Here is a 16635-nt window from a genome sequence, read left to right as displayed (position 1 = left end):
CCAACTCTAGGCAACCGTTAGTCTACTTTCTGTCTCTCTGAATGTGCCTTCTCTGTATATCTCTTATAGACTCATATAATAGGTATACTTTTAAGATCATCATATTATAGCACATTGCAGTATTTGATGCTTTTATATTGCTGAATAATGTTCCATTGTGATCTATTCTTTTTTTTCACACCTCAAAATTTCTATGAAGAAGCACACATCATCTTTAGGAGGAAGGTGTTACAGAATATGAGGCTTAGAAGGAAACATATCCTGAGCCTGGTTCCAACCTCTTCCACGCAGTAGCTTCAAAGAATCATTGCACAGTACCTGACCAGATCCATCCCCAGTAAGGCTTCAGTCTCAGCAGCAGGTTCTCTGGCATTGATGGCTTCATTGGCTATGCATACTCCATGTTCATTGGCTCCCATTTCTGCTCCCCAAAGCCAGGCAGGTCTGCTTATCACTATGGCATGGGTCCTCAGAACTTGGTCAATTGAAATGTAAGTGCACTAAAATATGAAGACAAAAAAGAAAGCACCATCATGCCAGATACCACGTGCCACTTACTTCCCACCTTGGTATTTACCATAAGCCATCTCATCAGTTACAAATGTAGTCAAAAAATGAAATGCCTTGGGAATGATTTCCATGATAAGTTTCAGTCTATTTGGTTCAAGCCAATCTATTCACAGCACCTCCATGTAGAGCAATTGTCTGAAACCAGATATTCAGCCAATCATTGCCCTAATATTTTATAACTAGTCATCTCCATAATCACAGATAACTATCAGCATGTCAAACACACACAGATCTTTGTTTTCATTTACAAAACTCATGATACGCATATTTTTCCATTTTTCTTTGGTGTTCTATGAGCTATAGCTTCAAATGAAACTTCATATAAAAGCCTGACAGAATGCAGAGTAAAGGGAAAATGCATTGTCTGGATATGGGAGGTATCCTGAGCCTGCAATGATCCTCAGTGCTTCCTGAAATGCAGAAACCACCAACATGCTTGCAGTAATGGTAGAAAAGGGGGAAGAATATGATAATACTGACACTGGACTGTTGCATAACAATGTACTTTCCTGTCTATTCCTCTAGAGTCTCATATTAAGTTGATAAGGCAGATAATAAGGAAGCCATCCCAGAGAGCTAAACTTCTTTTGTTATTCCTCTCTCTCTCTGTCTCTGTCTCTGTATCTCTGTGTCTCTGCCTCTGTCTCTCTCTCCTCCCCTCCTCCCCCTCTTTCTCTCCTTATTGGTGGTGCTGGGGTTTGAATCCATGTCCTTATGTATGCTAGGCACACACTCACTACTTGAGCCATGCCCTTAACTCAGAGAGATCTATTTCAGACTTATGTTAGAACTGTAGTTAGACATGTACATCTCACTTTCCTGAGGCCACACTGTGTCTTTACCTGGAAAACGAGGAAGCTGATTTAGAACAAATTGTTTTGTCCAAAGTATTTTAACCTTAGAACACTTCCTTCATACAAACTCTCATACAGAAGCAAAAACATAATGAAACTAGTCAAAATGAAGAAGAGTTGTGCTATTGGGGTGAGGATAATCACTCACGTCCTTACCTACCCATTCTTCCTTCTCTTTCCTCATATCATGGCCCTTGGTTGGACTGGGGTACCAGGTTATCTGAGGGCCTCATAGCTCTGACCACCTGTGAGCCTTAAAAACCCATTTGACCAATTATAGAGCACTGAGTACATTCAAGGCATTTTAAGCCGAATTCTATTGGTGCAAAGAGTATGGCCAGTCTCTGTCCTTTTTTCTGGGAAGGAAGGAGAGGGACACACAAAATTACTGTAATTACCATGATGACTTTGGTACATGTCACTGAGCCCTGCCCATTTCATATGTTTGGCATCTTATGCCTCCATCTGATCAACCATATATGACTTCACATTAACATGTCATTTACTCATTTCTAAATTACTACATTATTGAACATGTGTTATTGCTGTCTCCCCATCTAGAATGTAAGTTCAACAAGGGAAAGAGATGTCTTGATTGTTTAGTTCACATATCCTATGGCTGGTGAAGAGTAGGCATCAATAACCTTTTTTTTTGGATGGATGGATGGATGGATGGATGGATGGATGAATGGATGGATAGATGGACATGTAGCTAACAAAAGTCTAAGGAGCATAATAAGGGCTCAAAAGAACCTAAGTGACAAGAGGTTTTGTCAAATGGTTTACATTTGAAATTATTTTGAAGAATGGGGACAGATATTAAGGTATTCCAGAAAGAGCTACGAGCCTGAGAAAGAAGCAAGGATGAGCTTGGCATGTTCATGATTCAGGGAGGTCCTCACTGTGCTGCTGAGAACCAACTGATAAGCATGTTACACACTGAAGCAAAAAGATCAGGATATGGCCAGACACCAGTGGCTCAGGCCACTGATCTGGCTACTCAGGAGGCTGAGATCTAAAGACCACAGTTCAGAGCCAGCCCAGGCAGGTAAGTTCGTGAAAATTATCTCTAATTAACCTCGAGGAAGCTGGAAGTAGAGCTGTGGCTCCAAGTGATAAAGTGTTAGCCTTGAGCAAAAGAGCTCAGGGACAGTTCAAGCCCCACAATCAACTAAAAAAAAAAAAAGATCAGGATATGCCCATAACTTTAGCTGTTTGGAGGATGAGATCAGGAAGGTCACAGTTGAAGGCTATCTAGGCAAAAATTCTGACATGTCACATTTCAACAGAAGCAGCTAGATGTGATGGCATACACCTGTCATAACTCGCTGTAGCAAGAAGTACAGACAGCAGACAGAAAGCTCACAGGGCAGGCCCACTTTGGCAAAAGGCAAGTCCTATTCTCAAAAACAGCCAGAGCAAGGCAGATGCCAATGGCTCACGCTTATAATCCTAGCTATTCAAGAGGCTGGTATCTGAAGATCAAGCTTTGAAGCCAACTTCAGGCAGAAAAGTTCATGAGACAATTAACAAACAAAAGAACAAGAGTAGAGCTATGGCTCCAGTGGTAAAGTGCTAGCCTTGAGTAAAAAAGATCAGGGACAGTGCCCATGCGCGCGCGCATACACGCACACACACGCGCACACACACACACACACACACACACACACACAGCTAGAGCATAAAAGGCTAGAATCATGGCTCAAGTGGGGTAGATTAACTGCCGTGTAAGTGTGAACCTCTAAGTTCAAACCCCAGTGCCATAAAAAGAATGACAGCAACCAAAAAATAAATAAATAAAAGACCAGATTGTCCTTGTGGGAGTTCAAAATATATGCAGCCAACTTGACATTTTTCAGGCCAAATTTAGAATGATGAGGAAGAAAAGGGATCCCCAAGTAGCCAGATGGGACAAATCAACCTCTAGTAAGCACTATCCTGAAAGCCAATGAGCCAAAACAGCAGAAGCCTTAGAGAAACACTGGTCCCTTGTGGCTTCTTCGTTAAGGAACATAGGAGTCTGGGCCTAATAAGGCCTTTCTTTGATAGCTCCATTGTGTTTTAAATCTGAGTAATCACAGCTACCTCTAGAATTAGGGGTAGAATATGGAAAGATGATCACATCAGTCTCCTATAATTGATTATTTAAAAAATTATTTAAAAATACAGGTTGGAAGCAGACTTCACAAAGAACACTTATACTAGATTTAGTTAACTAAATTTTGTAAAGTCCCCATCTAGAACATCAGTTCTGCAGTTAGTCACTTTTCTAAATAAAATTCACTAACCTGAGTCATTGCCACATTATTAGTGAAGCAAAGGAGTGGAGCATAAGTTTCACCCAGGAAATACACCCAAAAAGAACCTGGAACCTTTTTTGTGTAAAAAAGAAAAAAAAAACAACTAAAACTAAAAACAACACAACAATACAGTGCCCCAAATCAAATTTTCTGGGTAAATTCCTGTTAGAAAAGGAAAAGCAAAAGAGAAAATGTTCTCCACATAGAGGTCCACATAGATGTATCTTTAATGGCTCTTTACCAAAGTGGTCAGTCCTCAATTTAAATTATTACATTATTTAAATAAACCCCATAAAGAGATGAGCAATTTGCCTTGCTACCTCATGGGGAGTCCTACTCTGCCTTTTATAAAAACTACTCCATCAGCAATGTGACTTTGGGGTACCAAATGCACATGACAATATAAGAACAGTTCGTGTGGTAGCACAAATGTCAGTGCTGCCTAATGGAAATCATGAGGTTTAAAAAGTCTGGCATGGGCACACCCATGATTGAGGATGGAAATGCCTTGAAAAGGCTTCCCAGACTTCTAGAAGCAAAGCCTTCAGAGGAAGCCCTTTACTGCCTTGAAGGATTGGGTTAAAAATGACAAGCAAGATCAGCTTCATGCAGGCACCTACACCACCCTCATTCCAGCACACACTATTTCTGGATGCCACCCAGTGAAAAGGGAACAGACACTCACACAATAAGCATTTCAGTTAATGAAACGCAACCATTGTGCCTTTCCTACTGTACTCAAATGGTGAACACAGGCCTGGCACCACCAGCAAAAACCATTGTGAGATTCGCTGATGAGTCAGCTAAATGTGGGGGATGGAGAAAGAAAGGCAGGGAACATGGGACACTTTGGAGAAACAGCTTTATTTGGAGAAACCTGCAAACCTAAAAAGAAACATTGCTCATGATCACTGAGGGTTGTTTATTTGTTTCTTTGGTTTTTGCATGTTTGATTTCAATTCTTTTTACTGCAGTGATGGGCCCGCTACTTGAACCTTAAGGTTCATGTAAGTCTAAACACTACAAGATCACAAGACAAGTAATGCCCTTAACCATCTCTTGGATGAACACTGCCTAGTATTTCCCTGAAGCTTCAAGAGATCTGTAAGGGTATGCAATGTGGAAGCCTGAGCTCAGCACTAAGAACGCAGAACTAAGGAAAGAGGCAAGACACTATTTCTCACCTCACATTACTGAGAATGATGACTTGGATAATGATAAGAAATTTCATTTTGGCTGCCGATGTTAACAAATGACTCATGGCATGCATGCATCATTTCTATAGCTGCGGGAAAAGACAGCCTTGCTCTGACCATCCAAGGCCATGAATTCCTGGACTCAATATAAAGCAGGAGCTAAAGATATATAGCTCAGTCTTCAGAAATGAGTTGCACAATACTCCAGTTTTCAGTACTAACCAACGCAAGTCTGCAGACCCCAATAAAAGCTTGAGATTTGGGACCTCCAGTGCAATACTCCGTCTTGAGCCTGCCCACTATCCCATCTGGAGGGCATACTTTTGCCTTGCTTTTGATTTGCTTTGCTTTGCATTACTAAACCTGATCTTTCTTAAGTACCCTCCTGTGTCCACCCTTGAATTCTTTCTCCAATGAGACTAGAACTCTCTGGCCACCAGAACTGGTGGCCTGCATCTGGTGACAATATCCCATACCCTACATGCATAGCCTCTACCATACAATTTTCCTAACTGTGATGCTTCTCCTACGTATTTTCACTAATAATGAAAAGAAAAAACAATCAACCAAAAAGTCTGCCCCAGCTGGGTGCTGGTGGCTTATGCCTATAATCCTAGCTATTCAAGAGGCTTAGGACTGTGGATCATTGTTCAAAGCCAACTGGGTCAGGAAAGTCCATGAGATTCTAATCTCCAATTAACCACCAGAAAACCGGTAGTGGCACTGTGGCTCAAGTGGTAGAGTGCTCATCTTGAGCTGAAGAGCTCAGGGACAAAACCCAGGTCCAGAGTGCAGCTCCATGACTGACAAAAAAAAAAAAATCTACCCCAAAACCTGAAAGTTATATAACCTCATTGAGAATATTGAGTCTACATAGCACTGCATATAGTGTAAAAAAATACATAAATTAAAATTTACCTTCCAAAAGAATAAAAGCAATGGAGAGAAAAAATGGAGATGAGATTTATTACCAAATAATAAAAGACTTTCAGCAAGTATTATTTATCAAATATAATTCTGCTAATCAAGAGTTCTGTCTCAGGGCTGGGAAGGTGGCTCAGTGGTAGAGCGCTTGCCTTGCATGCCTGAGGCCCTGGGTTCGATTCCTCAGCACCACATAAGCAAAAAGAAAAAAGTCGGAAGTGGTGCTGTGGCTCAAGTGGTAGAGCACTAGCCTTGAGCTGAAGAGCTGAGGGACAGCGCCCAGGCCCAAAGTTGAGGCCTCACGACCGGACCTCTCCCCCCAAAAAAAGAGTTCTGTCTCCTTAAACTGACAAAACTAGTTTCTTGGTCCTCATGTAGAAATAATGTAGCCAAAATCCATTATTTATTCTGGAACAGTATTCTGACATTGGTTCAATGTTTTCCTAAACAGAAGGTTTGACTATATAATAGATACATACTATAAATGGGCATGCTCTCACAAAACACACACACACACACACACACACACACACACACACACACACACACACACACACACACACACACACACACACACACACACACACACACACACACACACACACACACACACACACACACACACCACAGCATACCATTATTCAGGGAGTTATTTACCTGTTTCCTTAATCCCTCATGCCCCATCTCCAGTGGAGGTACTGTTCTCAGAATGCACTGTGTGATGCATCAGTGGTACAGCATACTCAGAGAAGACAGAGAAGCATTAAAAAAATCACACATATTTATTTATTTTACCTTATAATCCAAACATAAGGCATTAAAAACCCAGAATGCTCACACAGAAAAGGCTAAAAAGATATACAATTCTAATGTTCTAGTCAGCCAATTGTGCTGCTGAACAAAACTGCTTTGGTGCTGAAGCAACTTGTTTCTTATGCTCCTAGTCTGAAAAATAAACTTGAGTATGGTAGGCGATGGATAGATGCCACCAATGAGAGGATGACAAGAGGGTGGGTGGACAAAGTAGAAGGGCAGACTTCCTGAAAGAATAGAACAACTCAGAGTGTGGCGGGATGGATGAGTAATCGGGATGACTTTTTGCATGTGGTTATTTTCAGGAAAGAAGTTCCTGGGATTTCAAGACATGTGTCTCTAAAGTCGCAAAATGGATGAAGAATATAGATGGCTTTGTGAGATGTACTTACTCCTGCGTTAAAAAAAAAATCTGTTTGGTAACTTTTATGAAAAGTCACAAGATAATAATTGTGGCTCGTAGATAGGCCTCTAAGTGGCAAAGAACCCACTATCCTATACTCAAGGTAAAGACAGTGTGGAGATGAGTGTGACTGTGGGGGTTAAGTCGATGAGCAGACTAGGGCTCTCCGGGGAGCGGCTCACTGCATGGAAGTCTGGTGCCTCCCTGCCACCCGCATGGCCTTCACCGCTAATGCCCAGCGACGACCACCACCACCTCCTGCCCTGTAGCCGCCGCCTTGGGACCGGATATATGAGGAGGCCACAATCTTCAATGAGCAGACATATTCCTCAGCTCTGTGGTGTTCTTACGGAGTTTCTGAAGGCCAGTGGAGATTACTGCCAGACACAGCACTACCTCTATGCAGACAAGTGAACTGTAGAAATCCATTTCTACTCCACCAAGAACCCCTATAAGAGTGGTTAACCTGGACACAGAAGTGTTGGATTGCAATCTGCAGAGCATTTTCCAAGAGTTCTGACCGGATGGGGTAAACCTCAGTGCACTTGCCTTCTATTGCCTCAGTATGACTGGATTAAAGAGTTGCTACTTCCCATTAGGAGGTTCATTTCATTTATCATTACTCCCAATTTCATGAAGCACTGAGAATTTTAAGTGGAGTATATTGAAGTAGACTTCAGTTTCTTTGTATCTTTCCTGTATTCAACTTTTTAACTTCCTTCATAACCCTATTGGGTGTTTTAAGTAAGTTAACGTGGCTCGAATGAATCACCCTGCTCCTGTGGAAGTCACATACAAGAACATGAGATTCCTTATTACACACAATCCAACCAATGCAGCCTTAAACAAGTTTATTGAGGAACTTAAGAAGTATGGAGTAGCCACAATCATAAGAGTATGTGAAGCAACTTAGGACACTACTCTGGTGGAGAAAGAAGGCATCCATGTTCTCAATTGCCTTTTGATGGTGGTGTGTTACCCTCCAACCAGATTGTTAATGACTGGGTAAGTCTTGTAAAAATAAAAATTTGTGAAGAACCTGATTGCTGTATTGCTGTGCATTGTGTTGCAGGCCTTAGGAGAGCTCCAGTGCTTGTTGCCCCAGCACTAATTGAAGGTGGAATGAAATATGAAAATGCAGTACAGTTCATAAGACAAAAGCGGTGTGGAGCCTTTAACAGCAAGCAGCTTCTCTATTTGGAAAAGTACCAACCTAAAATGTGGCTAAGCTTTAAAGATGCCAATGTTCACAGAAACAACTGTCGCATTCAATAAAACTGGGTGCCTGGTGCCATTGCTTCAGAAATGGAACCTAATTTGCCATAACAATATTGGTTTGATGAATGAGTCTAGTAAAACTTCCATAGGAATATTGAAAAGCAGTTTCTCAGGCTGCGAGCTTGACACTATTGCTGTTTGGGTTTTGCTTGACCTATTTGGACACTTAGCAAAAAGAAAAGACAAAATTCTTGCTGTTGAGCATTTAAAATGTGCTCATCATTTATATTAATTGGCCTTTCCTAAAATCATTGAGTTACATTTTTAAGTTGATTACCATGCTGCCAGGTACCAGTGGCTCACGCCTGTAATCCTAGCTATTCAGGAGGCTGAGATCTGAGGATTGCAGTTCAAAGCCAGCCCAGGTAAGAAAGTCCATAAGACTCTTATCTCCAATTAACCACTAGAAAACCAGAAGTGGCATTGTGGCTCAAGTAGTAGAGCACTAGCCTTGAGCTGAAGGGCTAAGGGACAGCACCCAGGCCCAGAGTTCAAGAAAACCAACCTATATGTGTGTGTGTGTGTGTGTGTGTGTGTGTGTGTGTGTGTGTGTGTGTGTGTGTGTGTGTGTGTGTGTGTGTGTGTGTGTGTGTGTGTGTGTGTGTATACAAGCATATATATATATATGTGCATATATATACATATCTATATTCCCATGCCAGAATCTTTATCAATATATAAAAAATTTAGAAACATTAGGTGCCAAAATATCCAGCACAATACTTGTATATTTTTAATACCATTTAGAACCGAAATTCCAGAAACTCAAGACCTATATGGTTTATTCCTTCAGTCATTTCAAACTGGCTATTTGCCTGCTCATTTTATGTTAACATCTCCCACATTCATACATTAGGTTTGTGTAACCATTGATATTTTTTTTCTACCAAGTCTTAAGGTCATTATTTAATGTCTTTCTATATGTCTCTATGCTGTTACGGGAAACCTCCATTTTGAAAGTCTTCATTGTTACAGAAGCACATGTCTTTACTAATGTCTCCAGACATAAAAGCCTTACAGTTAATTTAATGTTGGCACTCTGAGGTGCAGCTTCACAGAGAGAGCCTGAAAATATGGGAGGGAGCTATTGATTATTTTTAGTACAATGTTGCCTTTGTCTTGTGCAGAACATGTAGAGTATGGGCTTCAATTTAGTAAATATTTTTAAAGTATAGATCCTTTGTTTTAGCTAAAATTCTTAATCATTAAATTTCTGATACTGTATTTTCTCCACTTAGAAGTTGTTTACCACCTTATTTTTGTTTCCCCCCTTTCTCTTCCCAGCCTCTAATAAGCCTTTTGAGTTGTGTAACTTAATATTTGGACACTTGATAATTAGTCTTATTATGTAATTGATAAAATAATGATGTGTATTAGTGTTAGTTCAACCATATATTTATACCATCTGGGAATGTGTGGTTATAGTTCTGTGGGAGAAACAATTTCTCAGTGTTCACCAGCTTGTAAAAACTTAGTGCGAGACCTTAAACACCTAAATAAATAATTAAATGCAATTATCATCACTGAGAGAAAAAAAAAGAGCAGACTCAGAAGCATGTGCCAAAAGACAATGAGAATCATAGTCTCTAAACACAACTCCATCATTTAAAAAACAAGAAAGGAGGAGAACGAGACAGGGCAATGGTACAAATGCTTACAGCACCTGTATTCATAATTATCAAAACTTGGATGCAATCAAGATGTCCTTCAATAGGTGAATGCAGTACATTCAAACATTGAAATATTGTGAGTAATAAAGGATAGGTTATCAATCTTGGAAAAGACATGGAAGAAATTACAAGTGAAAGGTGCCACTAATCTGAAAAGGCCATCTACCATATAATTCTAATTACACATTTTCTAAAATGTCAAAACTATGGAGATGGAGAAAAGGATGACTATACGAGGGGTAGAGAGAACTTTAAGAGTAGTAAAAGTCTCCTCTATGACACTATAATTGTGGATACATCTCACTATATGGGTGTAAAATCTCATAGAAAGAGAATAAATGAAAGATTTTAGTTGATACTGCATCCATATTGATTTATCAATCTATAGCAAGTCTACCAAATTAATGCAAGATATTGATAAAGGCGAAGGAAAAGTGAGAAGGTTATGGGCACTTTCTCTAATTTTCTTTATGTTTCTGAAAACATAACAGAAATAAAATAGAAGAGATTGTATACATAAATTAAATAGAAAATGGGAAAATACAATATTAATGTTTCAACACATCATTCAAAAGACATAGAATGGTAACTTGGAATAAAAAGACCCAAACCATGTGTTGCCTACAAGAAACACATCTCAGTGACAAAGAAAAATGTATGCTTTAGTGTTAAAGGATAGGCAAGGATTTTCCAAGCAAATGGACCCTGAAAACAAGCAGGAGTATCCATAGTTATATCTCTCAAAATAAACTGCAAACTAAAAAGCAATCAAAAGAGACAAAGAATGATCTATGAAGAAAAATTTAGTTGTCAATATATATACGCCAAATGGGAGCACATGTAGGTTTATTAAACAAACATTTCTAGACTTACCAGCACTGATAGAACCAACCACAATAATAGTGAGAGGCTCTAATAATCCATTCTCGCCAAGAGATAGGTTATCCAAAACAAAATCAACATAGGAGCCTCTGAATTACATGATGCCATAGACCACACTTCACAGACAGACACCTACAAAGAATCTCTTCTAGTAGCTGCACAATACACATTCTTCTCAGCAGCCCATGGAAATTTCTCCAAAATAGAACACATTCTAGGACATAGAACAAGTCTTAGAAAATATAAGAAAACTGAAATAACTCAATGTATTGTGTCATATCATACTGGAATAAAACTAGACGTCAACAGCAAAAGATATCACAAAATTACATGAATGCAAACATGTCTCGATTTGCCAGAGAAAAAAGTTGAATGATTAACTCCATCATCAATGGAAAAAAAAACAACTTCCAACAAAATATAATACCTATTTCTGAATAGTTGTTGTTTTTAAAAAAACACTCAAAATAGTTCATTTAGAGCTCTTAATTTGATAAAACTAAATAAAACTCAGTCCCAGAGCTAGCAATTTATTTAATGTAGAGGCACTAATGGGAACCACATTCAGTTTAGACGCAAAGGCAAAGATACACTACCTATACTTTAACCAAGGTACAGGCCAGAACAATCAGACACAAAAATAGAGATGGAAAAACAATATATATATATATATTTGTGAAAAACATCAAAAAAGCTATACAACCAATAAAACAATCTGGTAAAAATAGTAGAAGATAAAACTAGCATAAGATAGCTGTCTGAAAGTCTGATAACACACTAGCAATATGGAGAAACAGGTATTATCATACACTGTGGGCAAGAACACAAGATAGTAAAACACCCATTGGAGGAATTTGAAAACACTAAGCAAAATTATCTATTTAATTACATTGTGACTCAGCCATCATCAAGAAACACTGACAAAAATGATGTCTTTAAATCACTCAAGACAGGACTGGGAGAGAACAAGGGAAGGAGTAACATTAAAGAAATGTACTCTTGACTTACATATCTGTTACTTCTCTGTACATCACCTTTATAATAACAATTAAAAACTAAAAATAAAAATAAAAAATAAACAGGAGTTCATGGATAGTTTTGTTTTGTTTTGTTTTTGCCAATCCTGAGGCTTGAACTCAGGGCCTGGGCAGTGTCCTTGAACCTCTGTGTGCTTAAGGCTAGTGCTCTATCACTTGAGCCACAGAGCCACTTCCAGCTTTTCCTGAGTGGTTTATTGGAAATAAGAGTCTCACAGACTTTTCTGCCCAGGCTGTCTTTGAACTGCGATCCTCAGTTCTCAGCCTCCTGAGTAGCTAGGACTACAGGCATGAGCCACCGGCATCCAGCTTCATGGATAGTTTTTAACATGATAACAAATAAGACCGAATGGACATTGTGATAAATGTGCAAGGCTACTATTTACTTCTTCATTATTCACATTTCACCTTCATATTTTCCCAGCAAAAGGCTGAGGAAAATATCCAGCAGCAGATAGGGTTAGTTAAGCAATGATACATTTATAGAGTGAAATACAATGCAATGAAGCATATTTAGCGTCTACAATACATACTGTATATTTTTATCTCTAACATACAAGTTTAATAAATATAACATATAATATAATGTAAATAAAAACAATGTGAAGAAAATTATATAGATATAGATGACACATACAGTATTGATAATTTTTTGGAAAAAAGCAGCACATGTGCATGTAATTCATTAAAACGCATGTAAATTCTTAAACAAAGAATTTCCAAACATGTTCTTCTTTTGGAGAAAATACATTGAAAGAAACAAGGATAGAAGGTAGACTTCTATGAGCCTATCTTGTTTTATACATTTAACTTTGGAACTATGAAAGTACTTTACTAAATTATAAAACAAGGAACATACTAAAACTAGAATTTTCCACGTACTCTTTTTTTTTTTTTTATGGCTATGAGCTCACCTGAATGGAAATGGGAATGAGCATAAATGCCATGACAATTTCAAAATGGTGCAGGCTTCCAAAAAGAAGTTAGGTGGCTAGAGGAAAAGTGAGGCAAGAGAGGAAGTGTGAATGGATGGACAGAAGCGTGACTCACCTCCACCTTGCTTTCAGGCTCATGATCAGCACCTGGGAAATACACAACCTCCTGCACTTCATCTCTGGGACGAGCTGAATTCTTCCCAAACACCACCAGGCCATCCTTAGTGCGTGGCGGGAAAGCCACGAAAGAGTAACTTGGAGGTGCTCCAGCCATCCTGAAAAGAGAATAGCAGAGAGAGAATGGCAGCAGGCCTGACATGAAACATTCCAATTGTGAGCACTTCAAACACTCAACTGTGCGCAGTTAGCTCATGAAGACATCCGAGTTGGCAAATGAAAGTAGAAGCCATGGAGTAGAATTACAGCCCCACAAAGACCAGACATTGTTTAGTACTTTGTGGGATTAAATGAACTCAGACTCCAACAGACTGCAGAGGCAGTCAAAATGTACTGACATACAAGAAAGGAAAGGAAGTTATTGTTCCAGGCAAAATGTACGCATGTGTGTGCATGCACACGCACACATGTGCACATGCACATGCACACATGCACGCGTGCGTGCGCACATACACACAGAGTAACCTGTCACAGGACTAAATAAGTATGCAGCCATCCTTTGGTATTTGTGAGAGATTGGTTCCAGGACCACTTGCAGATATCAAAATCCACAGATGCTCATATATAAATAGGCAAGTGTCTGTATATAACATACACACATCTTCTTGATTACTCTAATTCATCTCCAGATTATTTTTAATACCTAATACAAAGTAAACTGTTCAATTATATAGGGAATGATGGCAAGAAAGCGTCTTTACATGTTTTGAACAAAATCAGTTCTCCTTTACCTCCACAGAACACTGTATTTTTTAAACTTGTGGTTGGTGGAATTCACGGGCGTAGCAACTACAGAACTGATGGGCTGACCACTTCTTAGAACTGCATTACAAGGTGCCTGGCCCACTACATAACAAGATTTTAGAGTAGGAGTCTAATGAGTCTAAAGATAAACTAAAAAAATACTAATAGCTCCTGGACTGGTTGCTCTCTTGAAGAGAATTATCATTTTGGTAGTGCATCTAGGACTGGGGACCATATTTATCATGTGAGACTTCATTACCCAACACATCACCAAGTCCAATAGATTTGAATTCCTAACTCTCTATGGAAATTATCCACTTTCCTTGATCCCTGTTGGCATCAGCCTATACCCAAGTTCATTATTTCTGCCTGAACCATAAAGTATAAGGTTTTTACTGCAAAACCTATATTATTCCCTATCAAAATACCCTCTGCATTGCAGCCACAGTCCTCTATTTAGAATGTTCTAAGTATGCACTCTTTGCTTTAAATACACCAGAAGCTGCTCACAGCTCTTAGAATAAGAATAAGGTCTGATCAAGTATGTGTCCCTTTCCCAGTCTCATCTCAAACTACCCTTTTACTCTTACAATTCCTACACACGGGCCTTTTGTCATATATATTTTTTATTGTAAAAATACTGTACAGAAGGGTTACAGTTACATGAGTAATGAGTATATTTCCTATAGCATTGGTACCTCTTCCTTTGTTTTTCCCCTACCATCTCTTCCCTCCCCACCTCCCCATCTCCTCCTTCCCCACCCCCGAATTTGTGAAGTTCATTTTCAACACAGTGTCTTGTACATCTCATTGTTACAATGGGTCAATCTGTATCCTTATTTAAGCATTTTGTTATTTCCCTTCCCCTCCCCAAATTATAAAAATGTATATACAAGATGTGGGACACTGGAATCAAATACAGCAAAAATGGGGATTATACCGTGGGGAAAGAGCATACAAAAGAAACTAAAAAAATCACATAGTACATTATAAGTACATTAAAAACAATAGCAAGAAAGAAAAAATACCACTTGTGTCCCTATCTTGAATTCATTTTGCTTATATGGTTATATGTACATAGCTTTTGACCTTTTCTGCTTGTCTTAGGCATATACTAGTTATTGCAAATAAGGGAAACCATGGGACCTATTTTAATTTGGGCCTGGCTTACTTTACTTAATATAATTTTTTCACAAAGGCTTTTTTATTAATTAATTTAATACCTCCCAGGGCCTTTGTATATGTCCCACCATTTTTTTCTGAGCATTCTTTTGTTCTGCTCCCGACACCAAAACTGTTTTGCCACCTTAACTCCTGCAGCTTCAACTACCAGCCCAAAAGTCACTCTAATTTACATCACTGTGCTATACACACACTCATAGGATCCTGTTCTTTCCCTTTAGAGTAATTCACAATCTGAAATTTTGTGGAAGTATTCTATTATCAGCAGCCAATACATAATTTCTCCTTCCAAAGCCTGAATGAGCAACAGAAACAAAAACCACTAGCATCTTTGCTCACCAACATACTCCCAGGTCTATGCCATAACTTACATAGAGTAGATTGGCAACAAACCATAAACAAGTCCTCTTTTCTTTTGTACCAACTGGACTTTCTCTACAACTCTTTTTTTCTCACCACCATGCCTCTGCACTTGGCCCAAAGTCTTTCCTTTAGTCCTCTCCCCTCAATCATATTCTTCAAAATCTGATACACAACTGCCCTCTTCAGAAGTGCTTTCATAAAGGACGCTGCCATTTATTCCACATGCATTAGGACAGTACTCACACCACCCAACTGTAGCAGCCCCTTCTCCAGTCTGCAGATTATAGGCACTCAATAAACATTATCTACTAAACCAACTTCATATTATTGTCTTCAATTATTCAACTTAAACACAACTTAGACATTTTTGTGTGTGTGCCAGTTCTGAGCCTTGAACTCAGGGCTGGGAAACTGTCCTTCGGTGTCTTTGCTCAAGGCTAGCGCTCTACCACTTGAACCTCAGCTCTACTTCTGGCTTTTTGCTGGTTAATTGGAAATAGTCTCACAGACATTCCTGCCTGGGCTGGCTTTGAACTGCAATCCTCAGATCTCAGTCTCCTGAATAGCTAGGGTTACAGATGTGAGCCACTGATGACAAGCCAAACTTAATGTTTTATGTTATGAGTCTAAGATAGAAGTGAGAAGTAAACAATGTTCTCAGGAAAGCACTAGACTGGTATTCAAAACTCAGTTCCAACACCAACTAGCTATGTGACCTAGACAAGGCCCTTTACCTCTCTGAGCCTAAGTTTTCCTCTTTTGCAAATGTTTTTGCCCCAGTCCACAGGCTTCTGAGTATCAAATAAGACAACGCCTAAGAACATATTTTGCAAACCATAAGCTACATAAATGGAAGCTACACAAATGGAAGATACTTCCACATTTCACTGCTGAAATTGGACAAGAGGTCAGGTTTCTGCTAAGCAAATCAATCAGAATTGACTTGCTTCGTTCATACCTACAGCAACTATCAAATCATAAAGTTAATATTCTATGTTTAGAAGTAACTCATGAGTGACCATATTGCTCTTTCTCTATGCATATTACTTCAGATACAGGTCTGACCCCTGAGGAAAGGGATAACAAGTTTGACAAGAAATGTACTTATTACCTTACTTATGTAACTGTAACCCCTCTGTACATCTGTGGCCAGGTGCCCAGTGGCTCATGCTTGTAGTCCTAGCTACTCAGAAGATTAAGATTTGAAGATCATGCTTAGAAGCCAGCCCAGGTAGAAAGTCTGTAAGACTCTTATCTCCAATTAATCTCAGAAAAAGATGGATGTGATACTGTGGATCAAGTGATGA

General features: G+C 39.2%; 2 protein-coding genes across 2 annotated transcripts in view; one reads left to right on the top strand and one right to left on the bottom strand.

Moving 5' to 3' along the window:
- The window catches only part of Scrn1 (secernin 1), a 67257-nt gene that overhangs the window by 31509 nt on the left and 19113 nt on the right, over positions 1-16635 (bottom strand). The window contains exons 2-3 of the mRNA XM_069996020.1: positions 12978-13137; positions 319-500 (exon numbers count right to left, since the gene is read on the bottom strand). Coding sequence (XP_069852121.1) covers positions 319-500; positions 12978-13136 — 341 coding nt within the window. The 5' untranslated portion in view covers position 13137. The remainder of the gene's footprint in view (positions 1-318; positions 501-12977; positions 13138-16635) is intronic.
- Positions 7821-8335, top strand: LOC138810033 (protein tyrosine phosphatase type IVA 1-like). The gene is made up of 2 exons (XM_069997227.1): positions 7821-7930; positions 7999-8335. Exons 1-2 carry the CDS (start codon positions 7824-7826, stop codon positions 8333-8335), a joined length of 444 nt encoding a protein of 147 aa, XP_069853328.1. The 5' UTR covers positions 7821-7823.

The sequence above is a fragment of the Dipodomys merriami genome, unplaced genomic scaffold (genome assembly GCF_024711535.1).
Source record: "Dipodomys merriami isolate MVZ:Mamm:240054 unplaced genomic scaffold, mDipMer1.0.p SCAF_5, whole genome shotgun sequence".
Taxonomy (NCBI): domain Eukaryota; kingdom Metazoa; phylum Chordata; class Mammalia; order Rodentia; family Heteromyidae; genus Dipodomys; species Dipodomys merriami.
The sequence above is the reverse complement of the archived record's forward strand: the minus strand, read 5'-3'. Positions and strand labels throughout refer to the sequence as shown.